General features: G+C 37.9%; 1 protein-coding gene across 2 annotated transcripts in view; it reads left to right on the top strand.

Annotated features, from left to right (window-relative positions):
- LOC124269629 (LHFPL tetraspan subfamily member 6 protein-like) overlaps positions 1 to 20,012 on the top strand; it is a 64,834-nt gene extending 44,822 nt beyond the window's left edge. The window contains exons 2-3 of one of the 2 annotated variants that reach the window (XM_046704664.1): positions 17,196 to 17,294; positions 18,642 to 20,012. In XM_046704664.1, coding sequence (XP_046560620.1) covers positions 17,196 to 17,294; positions 18,642 to 18,769 — 227 coding nt within the window. In that variant the 3' untranslated portion in view covers positions 18,770 to 20,012. Of the gene's footprint in view, positions 1 to 13,336; positions 13,436 to 17,195; positions 17,295 to 18,641 lie in introns of both variants that reach the window. The other variant, XM_046704665.1, reaches the window with a different exon arrangement.
- Positions 20,013 to 21,206: the final 1,194 nt, after the last annotated feature.

Here is a 21,206-nt window from a genome sequence, read left to right as displayed (position 1 = left end):
GATGACATGTGTCAACCAAGTCAGCAAGCCTGACCACCCGATCCCGTTAGTTGCCTCTTACAACAAGCATGGGTTACTGAAGGCACAAACCCAGATCTTAACAGGTTGAAGAAGAGGGTTTTCCTGGTGTATAATTCTTTGACTTGCCTCTGAGTGAGTGAGTGAGTGAGTGAGTGAGTGAGTACTGGTCTTTCACCTTTTACTCCCCTGTTGGGAATCAAACAAGAGCAATAAGTGCTATGAGCAGATACATTTACTCAGCCACCCAATCACAGGCTTTGTGGTGGAAGAACTGTGCATGGAAGATGAGCGATTTAAAGTCAAGGGTAACTGGTTTGAGATTGTTAACAGTAAAAGATAACAGTTATAACTATTTTGCATATTTTGTACACAGACATTGACTATTGAAACAAAAGGTGATCATATGTATTCAATAACTGAGGTTGTTTTTGCTTTGGTTGATATAACAGGATCATGAGTCACTGGTTAAACCAAAATAAAAATTGATAAGATATTATATGTTTTTGTTTTGAAACAAGAAACACATGACAAATTGAACACAAAATACTTAAGTAATACTGCCACCGGCTTAGGGATATACATTCATAAAAAATTAATGTTTGTAAGGTGAACAGTATCTACTGTTAGTTCTAATGTTCAGGAGTAGCACACAGGTGTTGGGTGAATTAAGGTTGTAAGTATCATGTGACAAGCTATGTCTATTGATCCTGATCAAGACTATTGTACACAGCAGGATATAACCTTACACGGAATATTGTGTTGTCAGACTATTACAGCAACAGTGTAGTTAAGATAGCTGAATGTCGACACTAGGGACATTGTTTGGTGGATTGACAGTAGTGACTCATTGATTCAAGTTGTTGAAATATCATTTGGCTTGTCTTATAATGATAGTAATAATCATAATAATAACAGCAACACTAAGAATGATCTGTAAAGTAGTGAAAAAGGATATTATGTTCCAAGCTGCTGTTTATGATGTATGTTAACCTAACAGTAAATGTTCTTAGTACAACAAATATGTCAAATGTGGGACAGTAGGCTGTGGGGCCATGGATTGTGGGCAGTGGATTGTGGAAGTGGACTGTTGGACAATGGATTGTGGGGCAATGGATTGTTGGACAATGGATTGTGGGCAGTAGATTGTGGCAGTGGACTGTTGGACAATGGATTGTGGGGTATCTCTTTTTTAAATTATGGGGCAGTGGACTGTTGGACAATGGATTGTGGGGTAATGGATTGTGGGCAGTGGACTGTTGGACAATGGATTGTGGGGCAGTGGACTGTTGGACAATGGATTGTGGGGTAATGGATTGTGGGCAGTGGACTGTTGGACAATGGATTGTGGGCAGTGGACTGTTGGACAATGGGTTGTGGGGTAATGGATTGTGGGCAGTGGACTGTTGGACAATGGATTGTGGGGTAATGGATTGTGGGCAGTGGACTGTTGGACAATGGATTGTGTCCAGTGGACTGTTGGACAATGGATTGTGGGCAGTGGACTGTTGGACAATGGATTGTGGGCAGTGGACTGTTGGACAATGGATTGTGGGGTAATGGATTGTGGGCAGTGGACTGTTGGACAATGGATTGTGGGATAATGGATTGTGGGCAGTGGACTGTTGGACAATGGATTGTGGGGTAATGGATTGTGGGTAGTGGACTGTTGGACAATGGATTGTGTCCAGTGGACTGTTGGACAATGGATTGTGGGGCAATGGATTGTGGCAGTGGACTGTTGGACAATGGATTGTGGGTAATGGATTGTGGGCAGTGGACTGTTAGACAATGGATTGTGGGTAGTGGATTATGGGCCAGTGGACTGTTAGACAATGGATTGGGCAGTGGACTGTGGGGCAGTGGCCTGTGGGATAATGGACTGTGGGCAGTGGACTGTTGGGCAGTGGCCTGTGGGGTAAGTGGCCTGTGGGCTGTGGACTGTTGGGCAGTAGACTGTGGGGCAGTAGCCTGTGGGGCAGTAGCCTGTGGGGCAGTAGCCTGTGGGGCTGTGGACTGTGTGGGCAGTAGCCTGTGGGGCAGTAGCCTGTGGGGCAGTAGCCTGTGGGGCTGTGGACTGTGGGACAATAGATTATGGGGCAATGGATGTGGGGGCATTGGACTGTGGGGCAATAAGCTGTGGGGAAATAGACGGTGGGGCAATTGATTGTGGTGTGGGGCAACATACTATGGCACTATGAACTGTGGGCAATGGACTGTGGGGCATTGTTTGAACTGAATTTGAACCAACTCCATTTCAAGGTTGAAAAAATGATGGATAATTCAATTAGTATTCTTCACAAAAAGTCTATTTGATTAAAATTCCTAAAAAACAAATCTAATAGATCACATTGTATCTGAGATTGATGAGAAAAGTAAGCAAGCTGATCAAATGTCTGCTTTTTTGCAGGTTGCAGCTTTGCACTGGAGGTTAAGTGAATAAACAAGTTAACATTATCAGTTTAATTCATTTGGCCTGGGGAATTGGCTCTGTTGCCAGAACCCCTGTCAATGAAGCAGAACATCATTGAATCTGACTCACTTGAAATAAGATAAGTGGACTTGCAAGTCCTTCTACTTGATTAGAGCTGACTAGAAAATCTAACAGTTAAAAACCCAAATAGTTTCCCAAATAATGAAGTAAATCTAACAGAACAAATTAGTGAGACTTTTATGAAGACTTTCTTTTAAAAAACTTCACGTGCACAGCATGATCCGTTTTCGTTTTGTTTTAGTAGATAAAAAATGAATTTGAAAATATTGTGCAGTTGCACACATGCAGGTGATGGGTTTCATTTTGTGGCAATATTTAATACAAAAAACAACTAATTCACTTTTCATTTTTGTGTTCAACCACTTTTCACTGGATGTCTAAGGTAAAAAATAATAGTTTAGATGATGACTTCTGAAAAATAATGAATAACAGACTGTCCACTTATCTAGTCTTGCCTCTTCGAGGGATAGAATTACTATACATCCATGGCTCAGCATTCAGTACAGTCTTGAAGCAAGGCTGACTTTTCACATCCTCTGTCTTAAGTTAAAACCCTAAAAAAATATAAAAAATCATTATGAACCAAACTTAAGTTTAGAATTATTTAAATTGTTCTTGTCTCCATTTGGATTTTGTTGATATTTTTTTTAGATATGTGATTTTGAATAAAATTAAACCTGGACTAAAATCTTTGTTGATATCTGTCAAGCAAAGACTGGTGCATTACAACATTAGTGACATGGCTTGCAGTGTGCCATTAAAAGCAGATCTTTGTCATGATATAAATAAAAGGTGAACCTGGAACAGATTTGATTAAAAACTGATCTGATTGAAATATTGCTGTGATGTAAAACATGGAACATCAATACCAGGAAATAAGTAATCAATATTAACATAAGCAAGAGATTGACATTATTGATCAGAGAGCCTTTAGTTGTAAATTCCTCTTACGTATTTTACATGGACTGGAGAAAATACAAACCAAACCCTGAATATGTCCTTAATTACTTTCTATAGGTGAATTGATAAGTTTATCTGGAAACCTACCCCCAACTTGTGTGGCCTTCTGAAGTGTTTATAAAAACACAGCCTCTCTGGTGGTGGTCGCAGTGGGTCAGGGAGATTTGGTTTAAGTGGAAGAATCTATATAGCTCTCAAGGAGAGAAGCTGTATACAGAATAGATAGGTGAAAGTTTCCTTCTGGGTACACACAATTGATCTGGAAATATCACCTGAACAAGTTTTTCAAGCGTTGTTCTTATATACTTGTCCAGTGATGAAATAATAATAATATATGCTATATATGGACTATGGTCTGAAAAATGAAAAAATGTAGCCTAGAATGTGAATCAAAGAGTTACCTCTCTTCCATTTCTAATCGAAGATTTATTTCACTATAGTTTTGTATTGTAAGGTAAACATATTATAAATTGTTGATTTTAGTCAATATTTTAAAATTTTATGTCAGAACATTCACAGCTTCCATAACATAAATTTTCTTGAATCAATAAAGATGACAGCTTATGCTTGAATGGGTAGTGGGTTTGTCCATTCAGCACTCGCCGCCTCACAGTCTGATTTGTTTTCCACAAGCAGCTCACAAAGATGTTTGCATGATAGATGAACTGTTTCCTAATCAGAATATAAAAAACAACATAATTGGCCTCAGAAAAACATTAAGTCGAAGACAACTCTGTCAACTGGCATCTAAATGCAGCTGTATTGCAATATATCTTTGAGAAGTGTTTTTCCATATGACTTATATATCTGTTACTGATATATTCCCTGCTCTTGCTAAATTTCCTGGTGTGGTTTCAAAATGTTTACCAAGGCCTGCAGTATAAAATATATTTCCTCAAGGTGTTTTATTGTTTTTATTACAAAATTCTAAATGGTAACTTCCTGGTTTCAATGACAGCAAACACTGTTAAACAAATGTAAACAAATGAAACATTCATGTCTACCAGAGTAATTAGATGATTACATCATGACTGTAAGACAATAGCTTCAAGATTAAAATAATTGCAAAAATGTATTTCTTTCATTAAAACTTCTCATTTTCCTTTAAACCACCTTCGTGGTGTAGTGGTTAAAGCGTCCACCCTGAGATACCAAAAGATGTTAAAATATGGTATTTGTTTGGTCCCTGCCTGGCGTTCTGCATTAATGGATACAACAAGGACTGGTCGGCTCAGAGTCAGTATAATGTGTCTGAGTGGGGTATTCATGCTTCACTGCAGCATGGTATCTCAGTGGGCTAGCAGTATAAAACCAGCTTCAGTCTGGGCTAGTACAAGCAGCCACACGTACACATACACACGCATGCACGTTGTCATATGAGCGAAATATTCTCAAGCACGACGTTAAACCCCATTTCACCTCACCTCTTCAGTATTATACATTTCCACTTCAGCAAGTACACTGTGTCCTAACAACACTTTTTATAGGATAAATCAGGCTAATAAGTAATTTTTAAACACCTCCACACACACACATCCAAACACTGATTCTATCTTATTGACCTTTGCTAGAAAGTTGTGTTTACATAGTGATCTTGTTTACAAATGACCAATGCTTATTTCACACATGTGTTTCCCTGCCTCCTGTGATGAAGGTGCATGATTTCACTGATAAACATGTACATTTCATGCCCTGAACCTAATCTCCAACCCAGTCCCCAGGGCAGGCATATGTGGACCATGTGCTTCCAGTTGTGTACCATTGTTCAGTTCACCTCTGGGTCAGGTATGGCTGTAATATATGTCACATGAAATGTACAACGTCATGCTGGCAATGTGCAACAGTATGTGGGAAATGTACACCCGGTTTGATACTAGATTGTCAACATTGCTGGGGTGCATAGTGTAACCTTGCTGTGTGAAAATGGTCATTCCCTGCGCTTCAAAATTCATTTGTATGTTTTGTTTGTAAAATAATATTATAGAACGCATTAAGAACATTTGTGTTATGTACATTAAAAGGAAATGTTTGTTGAATTTGACACTATTCATCGTTGTTCTAAGTAAAGAGAATGAAATGTACATCATGTCGTGAATCTGTACATCACATGGAATGAAATGTACATGATAACTGATACCAAAGGAGTTACCTGAAATGCAATTGAGCACATTTGGAAGAATGTAAAGATATTGAATGACCAGCTTTATGACCTTTTTGAAATTGACATGAATATCACTGAACCAGTTTGGAAATTATCCTTGGTTAATGTAAATGCAACATGATATTTGATATCAGCCTTTAGATTTAAGATAAGTGCAGGACCTTTTTCCAGTTGGCATTGTTGTGGTCTTTGATTGGCATTTACTCTTTGACCTTTGCAGCTTCCCTTTGATTTTGTTTGGGACACTAAGTGAGTGTCAGATGGACTTTGTATAAAAGGTCATTTTGATAGATACAGTGGTTTAAATTACAGAAAAAAATGTTAACATACTATAATATTGAAATTGGCCCAAATCATAACAGTTGATTGACAGATGTAAGTTATCATGTGATGGATATCGTCATGGTGAAAGTAGAATGAGTGGCAGTTGACGGTTAACTACTGTCATGTAGATTTCAACACTTTTTGAATGTGTGTGTTCAGGTTATTATTGTAGTCAAGTCATTAAGTGTACCGGTAATATGGTAATTTAGTAGTGATATTTACATTTGTGGATATGATGCCCAGTCTCATAACTGTACATACCAGCTGCTCATGGATTCAGTTTCTTTTTTCTTTCCGGTTTAATGATCTTTGGTGAAGGTTTGTCACCATCATCACTTGTGTGCTGACATGGGCTTCATTGTCGATACCTGCTTATGGGCTTCATTGTCGATACCTGCTCATGGGCTTCATTGTCGATACCTGCTTATGGGCTTCATTGCTGATACCTGCTTATGGGCTTCATTGCCGATACCTACTCATGGGTTTCATTGCTGATACCTGCTCATGGGTTTCATTGCTGATACCTGCTCATGGGTTTCATTGCTGATACCTGCTCATGGGTTTCATTGCTGATACCTGCTCATGGGTTTCATTGCTGATACCTGCTCATGGGCTTCATTGCTGATACCTTCGCTCATGGGTTTCATTGCTGATACCTGCTTATGGGTTTCATTGCCGATACCTGCTCATGGGTTTCATTGCTGATACCTGCTTATGGGTTTCATTGCCGATACCTGCTTATGGGCTTCATTGTCGATACCTGCTCATGGGCTTCATTGTCGATACCTACTCATGGGTTTCATTGCTGATACCTGCTCATGGGTTTCATTGTCGATACCTGCTCATGGGTTTCATTGCCAATACCTACTCATGGGTTTCATTGCTGATACCTGCTTATGGGCTTCATTGCCGATACCTGCTTATGGGCTTCATTGCCGATACCTACTCATGGGTTTCATTGCTGATACCTGCTTATGGGCTTCATTGTCGATACCTGCTCATGGGCTTCATTGCTGATACCTGCTCATGGGTTTCATTGCTGATACCTGCTCATGGGTTTCATTGGTGATACCTGCTCATGGGCTTCATTGCTGATACCTGTCCGGGAGCATTTAGTTGTGTAGGTATATGTAACATAAACTGTATGAGGACATTGTTTCTATAGATGTCATTGTGTGAGAGTGATGTGCTAATGATGTATATGTTTGCATTTGAGCATTTTACATTGCCAGTAAAATTGTTGGTTTTCTGATTTACGTTATGCACTGAATTGTGTTTGAATGAAATATTTGCCATGAAGTACTATAACATAGAGTGAGAAAACACATAATTTAAGTCAAAGTCACTCACTTGAACTAAATTTAAAAAATGGGCTGAGTATGGGTGAAATGAAAAAAAACCCCACTCACTCGAACTAAATTTAAAAAATGTGCTGAGTATAGGTGAAATGAAAAAAACAACAGAAAATGGGATTTGGTATGTAGTTGTATTCTTGATGAGGTCACATTCAGGTCACAAAAGGTTAGTGGTAGATAAACCAAAGATTCAAAGGATTCCTGTAAATGTTTGTCTTTGTTGCAAGGAAAAGAAATGGAAGCTTGTAGATAGCATTTGGCCCAGAGTCAAAACAAAGCCAAATAGCACCAGTACTGCAATGTATCAGTGTCCTGTGGGCATCAATCAAGTCAGGCTGACATAAACAACATGTTCATATCAGTCAGCTGTCTCTCCAGGCTATGTACATGAATTCACACATTCCACACAAGGTGATGCTGATCTCAAGGATGAAAAAATACAATTTAGTAGAAACAGAAAAAATATGAGTTTTTGTGTCTTTGAGTTACTGTTCACAACAGATTGCATGTGGTATGTCACATGGCCTTTGTACAAGGACATACCGGTATGCTGTGTCAAACACAGCTATAGCAGTTAAGATTATAGTCATTAAATCATTTATTTCTGTTGTAAGTTTAGGCTTTAAGACTTTGGAAATTATGTGCTGAAACTGTCAATCGTAGCACTGAGGCTGTTGAAGCACCAATGATATAGTCACTATTGTACAATTGACTCTGCCTTTAATCGCGATTTCTTATGAAATGTGGAAAGAGTTTTGTCACTTCTATTAAGTGACTGACTGACTGAGTTTGGTTTGACGCCGCTTTTAGCAATATTCCAGCAACATCACGGCGGGGGACACCAGAAATGGGCTTCTCTATTAAGTGAGTGAGTTTAGTTTTATGCTGCTTTTAGCAATATTCCAGCAATATCATGGTGGGGGACACCAGAAATGGTCTTCACACATCGTATCCTCATCTGCCATACAGACCCTGAGGCAAATATATCCCCAGAAAGCTCACTCAAGTCTAGAAAATGTGGCAAGTCTAGAGTCTCAGAGCTACTTTTAATTATATATATATTTTTTTACTATAAACTTTTTTTCTGTAAAATATGTTCATTTTAGAGACTAGTTGTTAGCCTAATTGAATCCATGTGGGGAATCAAACCCGGGTCTTCGGTGTAATGGCGAACACTTTAACCAATTGGCTACTCCACCGCCCCAGCTTCTGTTAAGATGAAGTTATAACACTCATCACTCTTACATCTATCAGTGAAGGCCACACCCACCAATATCTTGTTTACTTTACAATGCGCAAGCACCTAGCCTGTGTCACAGTCCTTATCTGCAGTATTTGCTCTTGTTCCAAGCCCCTTTGGCAATGCTAAAGCCCTAAATGAAGAAAGTCTAGATTTTCACGAGTTCTGGTTCTGAATCTCCTGTCTCAATTGGGCTCCTTTTCAGTTTTAAAAGGAACTGTTTCCTTCTATCAAAAATATACGTATTCAGGGACTGAGCGTTAGTCAACCAGTCACCGGACCTCATTCGGGACACTTCTTATGACAAGTGGCAACATGGATTGTTCTGTAAATATATCAAGAATAAAAAGTTAAGCGCCAGCCTATTTCAAAACTAAGATGTGAAGCTGTGGAAATTGTAGGCTAAAATAACTTGGAAGATCAATCCATATTTATAAAAAATTAAAAATCTGGTAACTGATTTAGGGATATCATAAACATTTGTATTTACAATAAAAGGAAATTTTGTTAAAGGTATGATGGCACTGCTTTTTAAAGCAATATAACTATTCCTTTTCTGCTCATACAACACTATTAAACGTAGGTTTCACTTGTCAAACATGACAATCATGTGACCATATAACAGTCATTTCTGATTTTCACTTTTCGAAAGAAGGTAACCTTTTTGAGGAAAACAAAATGCATGCTTTCCAAAAGAGCACACATCCTGTTTAAAGGAAAATATAATTTCCATAATGGTTTTGTTTTAAACTAAAAGTACAAAACCAAATTATGATAGTTGTTGATTTTTTCTGAAAGATTTCCTATGAGACAACCGATATTGGCAAAATATACTGGGTGGCGCTTAACTTTTTATTCACAGTATATACAAACTAAAAGTTCTGTACTAACGGAGTCCAGACTCAGCTTCAGAAGAAACTGTGTCTTTAATCTGTGACAAGCCACAGACTCTACTAATTCAATTACTGAAGCCAGTCACAGGTACTTTGTGTTTGATGAATGTGACCTGTCACTTGTGGCTGTCATGTTAATCACAGACAGCCTTTGATGTCAGGTTGAGTGACAGCTATGTGCATGTGATGGACATGGTCAGTATCAGTGTAGAGGGTTATGGGAGAGAGAATGTTGATAGCTCACCAACACATGTGGTCTGGCTACTTCTATCTTCTATGGTATTCTCCCCTGTCAATAACCTGTGTCAACTATGTCATGCCTCACATGGTCATACAGTGTATGACAGGTGATGTATGACTGTTTGGTGAATGATGGAAAAGCTGGTTGGTTGGCTGGTTGTTTAACACTACACTCAGCAATATTCCAGCTATATGGAGGCAGTCCAGTGATCAACAGCATGAGCATCGGTCTACGCATTTGGGAACCGATGACATGTGTCAACCAAGTCAGCGAGCCTGACCACCCCGATCCTGTTAGTTGCCTCTTACATGGGTTACTGAAGATCAGTTCTAACCAAGATCTTCACAGACATGATGGAAAGGAGATGCATTGCTTACAGTTACTGTTACTAGATGGTGATCTGCAGATTCTCGTAATCTTCATATATAATCTGACAGCTGATTTTGTAGTTTTCTTTAAACACATTACAGTAAATGTTTATAACAAACTGATGGATATGGTAAACTGATTTTATGTCCCAGCCACATGATATATAGTTTAATCAAAATGCAAACACCAAACTAAGTTTACCATTAATGTAAAGAATGTTAAGAAAATTAGGTGTTAATATATTCAAAAGATGTGTCCAATTTGTGAAGGGTTCCTTGAGTTTGTTGTTTTAATGCTGAACTCAGCAATATTCCAGCAACATGGCGGCAGTCTGTAAACAATCAAGTCTGGACCAGACAATCCAGCGATGAAGGATTTAGTGTTTGTTGAACTCAGCAATATTCCAGCAACATGGCGGCAGTTTGTAAATAATCAAGACTGGACCAGACAATCCGGTGATGAAGGATTTAGTGCAAAGAAACCTTGTTTGACCAATGTACCCTCAGATAAGGTACAGGGCCTAGATTTTCGAAGCTCTCTGAGTGCTAAGATAATCATAAGTGCCATACATTAACATTAACTTACGACTATCTTAGCGCTAAGAGAGCTTCGAAAACCTAGGCCCTGGTTGACAAATTATATTATGTTGGTGCAAGACATTTGACCTTTTACCTGTTTCTAAAAATGTCTTCATTCGTAAAACAGGTGAACCATTTTATGGACCACTTGATAGCCAGAACAGGATGGAGACACGTCCAGAGTTATCAGTTAATGAGATATGCTTGATTTAGTTGGTTAAGCTGCATTTGATTACTATTACATTTTGTATTAGAATTTAGATACAGGCTAGATTAATACAGTGGATTGAGGGATCCCGCAAGACACGGCTCAATATAGAACACTTTGTCCACTCGCCTGAGTTTGTGTCTGGTGATGAGGTTAAATCGACTAGATTCAGGGATCACACTATTCTGTCTCACAGTCCCTGAAGCATATTATTTTCCCTACAGCCTAGCCCTCCCTGCAGTGCTAAAGCCCTAAATGAAGCAAGTCTAGATTTCCTCAGGTCCTGAATCTCTGGTCTCACTTGGGCTCCTTTTCAATTTAAATGAGTTTATTTGCTACTATCACAATTATATATTCAGGGACTAAACGTTAGTCTAGGATCACACAGACACAGGTCACTATAGAACACTGTCCTCTAGCCGACGTTTGTCTGTGTATCTGGTGATGACATTAATTCCACTGGATTCAAGGATGACATTGATACAGGTCTCTACAGGGAAAGCACTCTCAGGGATGTCTAGACTTAATGATGGAATCCTGCATAAGAAACGTAATGCCATGTCATTGACTAAGTGGGCAGGACACAGAAACTGAATAATGCCCTATTGCCCTATACCACTCTCCTGTAACAGCAGGAACTGACATGAAGGTCAAGATACCATTAAGCAGTTCTTTTGGGGACTTGATTTAAGGGTTAAATATCTTAAATCAATGACAAGTTGAATATATTTTTAAGATGAGAAAGCATTTTTACATGAGACAAGCAACTGCAAACTTAAACATTTACAAAAGAAAGATTTGCATGTGAAATGTTGAGAGGGTTGTGTTTTTCGAATGTAGGAATAAAAGTAACAGGAAAAAACAAAACAGGATAAAAAGTAACGGAAAAAAGTAACACTTTTTATATAAATACTTGCATAAACACTTAAATAGGATTAGGATGAGCTTAAACTTTGGTTAAACTTTGTTAATAAATAAAAAACAAACAACTGAAAAAAGTGTTTCTTTTTTTTCTGTTACTTGTTTTCCCAGCAAAATCTGTTACTTTTTTCCGTTTCTTGTTTTCCTGTTACTTTTTTTCCCAGCAAAATCTGTTACTTTTTTCCGTTTCTTGTTTTCCTGTTACTTTTTTTCCGATCACCGTGTTTTTCGACATTTAATGGGTTATCCAGACTCATTCAAGTAGCTTTATGACAACACTGCATATAATGTATCACAAGATTACTTTTCAACAAAATTACACAATTACTGAATGTATATTTACAAATTGCAGCAATGCTTTTCCATGAAACAGCTGTACCAACACTTCAAATGATGCAGAAGCCCATTTCTGGTGTCCCCCGCCGTGATGTTGCTGGAATATTGCTAAAAGCGGCGTAAAACCAAACTCAGTCAGTCAGTCAGTCAAATGATGCTGATTCTCAAATCCTTGTGACTTGAAATCCAGGAAATTTTCAGTGCCACCTAAAATGGATTTCTTCCTAAATATATTAAATCAGCATATCACATAGGATTGGAAGGTTTTATCAGAAGCAAGAAAATAGATTATTAAAAGGTTTATGTGTTGAGGCCCTTGTTGAAAGCAACTGGAGTGTTCTGACAATGTGCATATCTGTTCTTTGCTAATGTTTAATACTTCTCATAAATCAGTGTTAGGTGAAATATATATTCCAGATGTTCCTGCATTTAATGGTTATCTGCTCTGATAACACCATCAGCTGTTTTGTATTTATAGCTGTATTATCTAAAAGGCTGGAAGTTTGTTTAGAAACAGACAACTGACACAAGTATTTTAAAAAATATTATTCCTTTTCACAGGTGCACTGTGTAAACTCAACTCAAATTACATGTATTTATAGGTAGTATTGTTATCATCATCATCATCATCATTGAATCCTGGTGAATGTATGTAATAAATGGATGAAGCTTTACAAATGAAAGAGCTTCCCAGACCATGTTCAGCAATATGCATTTTAGTCATTGCTTTGGGTCTTTTTCTGTCATCTTTTTCCAGGTCTCTTTATTCCAAAAACAAAATATGAATTGTGGAGCGAAGTTTCTCCAGAATTATTGTCAGTTTTCTCTCTTTGTACAGCAGAACCTATGGAGTGCGAGTCCCAACATAAATGTCGTTTTCTGATTGGCTGAACGCTCTACTATTATTTTCAATGTACCCCGCTTACAAGCGAGTAACATTTTCTATCTACCCCCGCTGGGAATGCCGAACTCATTTGGTACTTCGTAGTAGTAATCTTTATCTCGAATAACATTGAATCACGTATGATATACGGAAATTACCGATATTTTGTGAATGCATATCGATGGAAGGGAGATAACTCTAAATTTGGGAACATAAACAAACATCGAGGGTACATCAGCCCATGTCCACCTCGAGACCAGTGAACAACTTATAATGTTTCATGTTGATAATTCAGAAAAAGAATGCCTTAAGTCCATGTTTTATCACCATGACAACATCCTGCTTCCTGTTACAGGTCTTTTGATTGGAGGAGGGCTAGCTATCTATCCATATGGCTGGGACAATGTGGAAGTCCACCAGGCCTGTGAAGGCCTGTCTGGTCACTACAATCTAGGTGAGTCTTCAACTGCTTCCTCTTACAGTGGGGGCGGTTGGGTAGCCTATAGTTTGGCATGAAATGCATGTGGACCCGTTTTTTTGTAAATATCTCTTCATCCAATGACCCAATCGATCTCAAACTGTGCAAGTGGATGTTTTGTCAGACAACCTAATCACATTGGAAATCACCGATTTTATGCATTTGTATTAAAGAATCTGTCTATGTAACTGTCAACAAAATAAACAGCAGAACGCAGACCTGTAACAGCGGCAGTGTTGGGTCATAAAGGTCAATGTTCGTCAATGTAGGTCAGCCATGCACGTGTCAGGTATGAAGAGGTGTCACAGGTCGTGAATAGGGTAAGGTGGGTACCAACTGTTAACCATCATATGGAGTTTGTTACTCTGAGTTGTTCAACATTAACCACAAAACCCTATAGGGGAGAATTATTCTGTAGGTTAAAATCTTTAAATTTGTAATGTTAATGTCATATTTTGTTTATGCAGTACCCAAGTGGAAATGCATTTAAAGAACACAGAAAGTATATTTACACTAAATCATTAATCGGACCACCTATGGTTAGAACTCAACAATATTCCATGGCAACTTATGGCGTAGCAGTCTGTAAACAATCAAGTCTGGACCAGACAATCCAGCGATGAAGGATTTAGTGTTTGTTGAACTCAGCAATATTCCAGCAACATGGCGGCAGTTTGTAAATAATCAAGACTGGACCAGACAATCCGTGATGAAGGATTTTAGTGCAAAAGAAACCTTGTTTGACCAATGTACCCTCCGTGGAGTATAGGGGCCCTAGATTACCGAGAAGCTCTCTGAGTGCTAAGATAGTTGTAAAGTGCCATACATTAACATTAACTTACGACTATCTTAGCTTAAGCCAGAGCTATCTCAAAATCTAGAGTCCTGGTTTGACAAATTATATTATGTTGGTGCAAGACATTTGACCTTTTACCTGTTTCTAAAAATGTCTTCATTAAATCAGAAAACAGGTGAACCATTTTATGGACCACTTGATAGCCAGAACAGGATGGAGACATCGCCCAGAGTAACTCCTGCATTAATGAGATATGCTTTGATTTAGTTGGTTAAGCTGCATTTGATTGCTATTACAGCCTTTGACATTAGAATATAGATACAGGCTGATTAAATACAGTGGATTGAGGGATCGACGCATATACCGCGGCTCAATATATAGAACACTTTGTCCACTCGCCTGAGTTTGTGTCTGGTGATGAGGTTAAATCGACTAGATTCAGGGATCACACTATTCTGTGTCTCACAGTCCCTGAAGCATATTATTTTCCCTACAGCCTAGCCCTCCCTGCAATGCTAAAGCCCTAAATGAAGCAAGTCTAGATTTCCTCAGGTCCAGGAATTTCTGGTCTCACTTTGGGCTCCTTTTCAATTTAAATGGGTTTCATTTGCTACTATCACATATATATGTATTCAGGGATTAAACCTTAGTCTAGGATCACACAGACACAGGTCACTATAGAACACTGTCCTCTAGCCGACGTTTGTCTGTGTATCTGGTGATGACATTAATTCCACTGGATTCAAGGATGACATTGATACAGGTCTCTACAGGGAAAGCACTCTCATGGATGTCTAGACTTAATGATGGAATCCTGCATAAGAAACGTAATGCCATGTCATTGACTAAGTGGGCAGGACACAGATACTGAATAATGCCCTATTGCCCTATACCACTCTCCTGTATTAGCAGGAACCGACATGACGGTCAGTTCTTTTGGGGACTTGATTTAAAGGTTAAATATCTGAAAGCAATGACAAGTTGAATATATTTTTAAGATGAGAAACATTTTTACATGAGACAAGCAACTGTAGAACTTTAAACATTTATTAATAAAGAAAGTGTTTTGTATGTGAAATGTTAAGAGGGTTGTGGTTTTTGAATGTAGAATAAAAGTAACAGGAAAAAAGCGAAACAGGAAAAAAAGTAACGGATAAAAGTAACAGGAAAAAAAGTAACAGTTTTTATATAAATAGTTACATAAACACTTAATTAGGATTACGATGAGCTTTGATTAAGTTGGTTAATGGCTCTAAAAAGACCAAAGTCTCACAAAAACTAAGAACAACAAGCTTGCCTTGGGGTTATGCCCAAATCATGGAGCAAGAAGAATATGGAGTTACTCCAGCGCAGTCACTCCAGTCATCTCCGAATTCCTGACCACCTCATCTTCATTAGTTAGAACTAAGAACTGAGAACATTGCTTATGGATGCAAAAAATGCGCCTGTAATTGTTTTGTTATACTTTGTTAATAGATAAAAAACAAACAACTGAAAAAGTGTTTCTTTTCCCTGTTACTTTTATTCCTGGCAAAATCTTGCTTCTTTTCCGCTTTTTCCTGTTACTTTGACTCGATCCACCGTGTTTTCGTACATTTAATGGGTTATCCAGACTCATTCAAGTAGCTTTATGACAACACTGCAAATAATGTATCTCAAGATTACTTTTCAACAAAATTACACAATTACTGGATGCATATTACAAATTGCAGCAATGCTTTTCCATGAAACAGCTGTACCAACACTTAAAATGATGCTGATTCTAAAATCCTTGTGACTTGAAAACAGGAAATTTTCAGTGCCACCTAAAATGGATTTCTTCCTAAATATATTAAATCAGCATATCACATAGGATTGAAAGGTTTTATCAGAAGCAAGAAAATAGATTATTAAAAGGTTTATGTGTTGAGGTCCTTGTTGAAAGCAACTGGAGTGTTCTGACAATGTGCATATCTGTTCTTTGCTAATGTTTAATACTTCTCATACATCAGTGTTAGGTGAAATATATATTCCAGATGTTCCAACATTTAGTGGTTATCTCCCCTGATAACACCATCGGCTGTTTTGTATTTATAGCTGTATTATCTAAAAGGCTGGAAGTTTGTTTAGAAACAGACAACTGACACAAGTATTTTAAAACATATTATTCCTTTTCACAGGTGCACTGAGTAAACTCAACTCAAATTACATGTATTTATAGGTAGTATTGTTATCATCATCATCATCATCATTGAATCCTGGTGAATGTATGTAATAAATGGATGGAGCTTTCCAAATGAAAGAGATCCGAGAGCATGTTCAGCAATATGCATTTTTAGTCATTGCTTTGGGTCTTTTTCTGTCATCTTTTTCCAGGTCTCTTTATTCCAAAAACAAAATATGAAGTTTCTCCAGAATTATTGTCAGTTTTCTCTTTTTGTACAGCAAATCCTATGGAGTGTGAGTCCCAACATCTCTTATCTTGCCTCACACATAAATGTCATTTTCTGATTGGCTGAGCGCTCTTCTGTTATTTTCAATGTTCCCCGCTTACAAGCGAGTAACATTTTCTATGTACCCCGCTGGGAATGCCGAACTCATTTGGTACTTCGTAGTAGTATTTCTTTATCTCGTACGGATGTTACCGATGTACGGAAATTACCGATATTTTGTGAATGCAAATCGATGGAAGGGAGATAACTCTAATTTTGTTTTTCTGGTCGTCTGGTCCTCCATACTAAATTACCACCGAGGTGTTCGGTAAGATAAATACGTTGTTCACTGGTCCCCACGGGCCCATGGGTTGATGGCTCAGGGAACATAAACAAACATCGAGGGTACATCAGCCCATGTCCCCCTCGAGACCAGTGAACAACTTATAATGTTTCATGTTGATAATTCAGAAAAGAATTCCTAAGTCCATGTTTTATCACCATGACAACATCCTGCTTCCTGTTACAGGTCTTTTGATTGGAGGAGGGCTAGCTATCTATCCATACGGCTGGGACAATGTGGAAGTCCACCAGGCCTGTCAAGGCCTGTCTGGTCACTACAATCTAGGTGAGTCTTCAACTGTTTCCTCTTACAGTGGGGGCGATGGGATAGCCTAGTGGTTAAAGCGTTCGCTCGTCACGCCAAAGACTCGGGTTCGATTCCCCACATGGGTACAATGTGTGAAGCCCATTTCTGGTGTCCCCAGCCGTGATATTGCTGGAATATTGCTAAAAGTGGCGTAAAACCATACTCACTCACTCACTCGCTCCTCTTACAGTGAGTGAGCGAGTTTTTATTTACGCCACTTTTAGCAATGTTCCAGTATGGAACAGTATGGGGACACCAGAAATGTGGGGAATCAAACACGGGTCGGCGCGACAAGCGAATGCGGTAAATCACTAGGCTACCCTACCGATCCTCCTGTTACAGTGGGGAAACTGCGATTTTGAGTTAGTGAGTGTGGTTTTATGCCACTTTTAGCTCAACATTATCACAGTAGGGAACGTCAGAAATGGGCTTGACACATTGTACCCATTTGGGGTGTTGGCCTTCGCGATGGAGAGGTGATGTTTCAACCACAAAGATACTACACACCTCGTGGTAGGGTTGCCAAGTGGTTAAAGCGTTGGCTCGTCATGCCAACGTGATGCTATAAGGCCTGGGTTTGATGCCCCACTTGGGTAAATTGTGGGAGGCCATTTCTGGTGTTCCCGCCATCATATTGCTGGGATACTGATAAAAGCAATGTAGAAAAATATACTCACTCACTCATCAGGATGTTGAAAACATTTAATGCACACTGTATAAAGGTATAAATTATGAATTACTTGAGGAAGTAAACAAGTGGACTGTAGGGGTGGAATAACTTTAAAATTGAGTGACAGTGGCACATGTAAAATCACTTGCCCTGATAATTTTTCCATTAGTACCGGCTGTTTTCTTGTTGATTTTTTAAATAAACTACATAATTAATATTGGAAAGTCAATGGAAACAACAGTGTGATATACAAATTGTTTTGCCCAACAGAAAAAACATTGTTGCGCCGGGCAATGGGTTATTTCTGGGACTACAAAAGAACATGAAACAAGGAATTGACCGTATCAATTGTTGCTTAGTCTGCCATACAGAGACTGAATAATTAAACCCAATACAGCACATTCAGGTCTAGTATATGTGTGCAGTCTCAGAAAGTGAAGAAAGTCTCTGTGCTCTCAATTATATTGTATGAAGATATTTCAGGAACCTTTTCTATCTGTAAACATTGTTCATTTCAGAGATTAGATATGTTGGTATATATGGGTATCTTTGGCTTTAGGAAAAAGGAAACAAATTCATAATGTTTTAATTTGAATGAAATTGACAGTGTATTGTAACGGTGTGGAGGTGTTCTTATGTTCTTTCTTGCGTTCCAGGGAGCTGTACATTATCGTGGGCGTTCTACCTGACGGGATGTGGAGCCGGCTTGACGATCATCTGCTGCATGATGGCGTGTCACGCTCATCGCAAGAAAGACACTCACGCGGTCACATACCATGTGTAACTTACAACAGAAGGTGTAACTGACGACAGAAGGTGTAACTGACATCTGTCACTGTCATTGACTGTAATCCATTTCACCACATCAGCGTGACAATCAGCTGTTACCACGAATCAAGCACCTGGCACCTGTTAACTGAGGTGTTGATGTGCCACCTGTCGGACTTCAGTGTTGTACATTTCATGCAATAGACATGACATTGACATCCAGTGATGATGAAACCAACTGCGGAATCTCAATATCTGAATGTTTTTGTGTTTGTAATCGACATCATCATGTAGCACAAGATCTGAAGACCAGTGTACATGACATGTGAAATATACCATCATTTTTCATTCTTACTGCAATTCATCCACATTAACTTGAAACAATTGGCACCATGCACAGCCTGCATGTCACCAAGCATGTTCAACAGCACCAGTAGCTGGATTGAATTGGCGTGATGACTGCACAAGAGTTGTTAAGAAATGAGTGACACTCATTGCAATATTAGACTGATGTTGTCAATCACTTGTGCATCATCCACGACAGCATCTGTGTGACATCTTCCAGCTCATGATGAAATATACAAAATAGTCAAAGGGAGACAACTCTCCAAACATTTACAGTTTGCCAGTGGATATGAGGGAAGACACATACCTTGATCGATTTCAGGAAACATGATGAATATTTAATTAAATTTGGTATGTATACCAGTACTTACATAGCAAATACCTTGATTCTCACAAATGTTTGACATTAATCCAGGATTGTTCATGAAATATATCAGTTTGAGTGGATTGTGATAAAATAATGAAAATGTTTTATACAAATAAATCAGTACCCCGGTATATGGATACATTCAAATCAACATTGTTTAGAATCTTTTCAGATGGTTGGTTCTATGTATCGTGAATGGAAGATAACACTCATTTCTTGTTAATGCTAAAGTATGTCTATTTCATAAGTTAAGTCATAGTATCAGTGATACCAAAATTAGCATACGAATGTATGGAAATAACTTTATGCTTTTTAATAATATGATTTTATGAACCATTGTGATCTTTGTTGTAAACAACAATATAAAAATAAGAATGCTTTTCAGCTCCAAAGATGAATAGGATAGTGCTCTAAGGGAGGTAATTCAAAAGTAATGAAAGCATTCCAAGCCTAATTTTTTTAATCAGTTTTGTCTACATTTTTACTGACCAAACCTGTTTCTTCAAAGCATGACCATTTATACACAGTATGGCTTGTTTAGCACAACAACCTAACACATGAATAAATGTTCACATGTGAATTTTATGTTTGAAAAGTGGACTTTTGTATATAGACACTGAAAGTGTGAGTCTAGTCAATGCATATTGTGCTCCATCGCTTGGTGTTTATAGAAAGTGGTTGTGTATTTCAATGGCAGAGTTTGGTGTGATTCATATGAAGAACTTATTTTCTTCAGATTACACAGTAATGGGGTTTCTTCCACAGATTGTAATCACTGTGGTGAATACCATTGCATTGTTGCAAATATCATAGCATTGTTGTGAATATCATAGCATTGTTGTGAATATTATTGCATTGTTGTGAATATCATACAATTGTTGTGAATATCATACAATTGTTGTGAATATCATACAATTGTTGTGAATATCATATAGCATTGTTGTGAATATCATACAATTGTTGTGAATATCATACAATTGTTGTGAATATCATACAATTGTTGTGAATATTGTTGTGAATACCATTGTTGTGAATATCATAGCATTGTTGTGAATATCATAGCATTGTTGTGAATATCATAGCAATTGTTGTGAATATCATACAATTGTTGTGAATATCATAGCATTGTTGTGAATATCATAGCATTGTTGTGAATATCATACAATTGTTGTGAATATCATGTTGTGAATATCATAGCATTGTTGTGAATATCATATCACAATTGTGAATATCATACAATTGTTGTGAATATCATACATTGTTGTGAATATCATACAATTGTTGTGAATATCATAGCATTGTTGTGAATATCATACAATTGTTGTGAATATCATAGCATTGTTGTGAATATCATAGCATTGTTGTGAATATCATACAATTGTTGTGAATATCATACAAATGTTGTGAATATCATAGCATTGTTGTGAATATCATAGCATTGTTGTGAATATCATACAATTGTTGTGAATATCATAGCATTGTTGTGAATATCATACAATTGTTGTGAATATCATACAATTGTTGTGAATATCATACCATTGTTGTGAATATCATACAGAATTGTTGTGAATATCATACAATTGTTGTGAATATCATACCATTGTTGTGAATATCATACAATTGTTGTGAATATCATAGCATTGTTGTGAATATCATAGCATTGTTGTGAATATCATAGCATTGTTGTGAATATCATAGCATTGTTGTGAATATCATACCATTGTTGTGAATATCATAGCAT

The sequence above is a fragment of the Haliotis rubra genome, unplaced genomic scaffold, assembly GCF_003918875.1.
Source record: "Haliotis rubra isolate DU_JTF1 unplaced genomic scaffold, ASM391887v1 Scf146, whole genome shotgun sequence".
Lineage (NCBI taxonomy): Eukaryota > Metazoa > Mollusca > Gastropoda > Lepetellida > Haliotidae > Haliotis > Haliotis rubra.
This window is presented reverse-complemented; position numbering and strand designations above follow the sequence as displayed.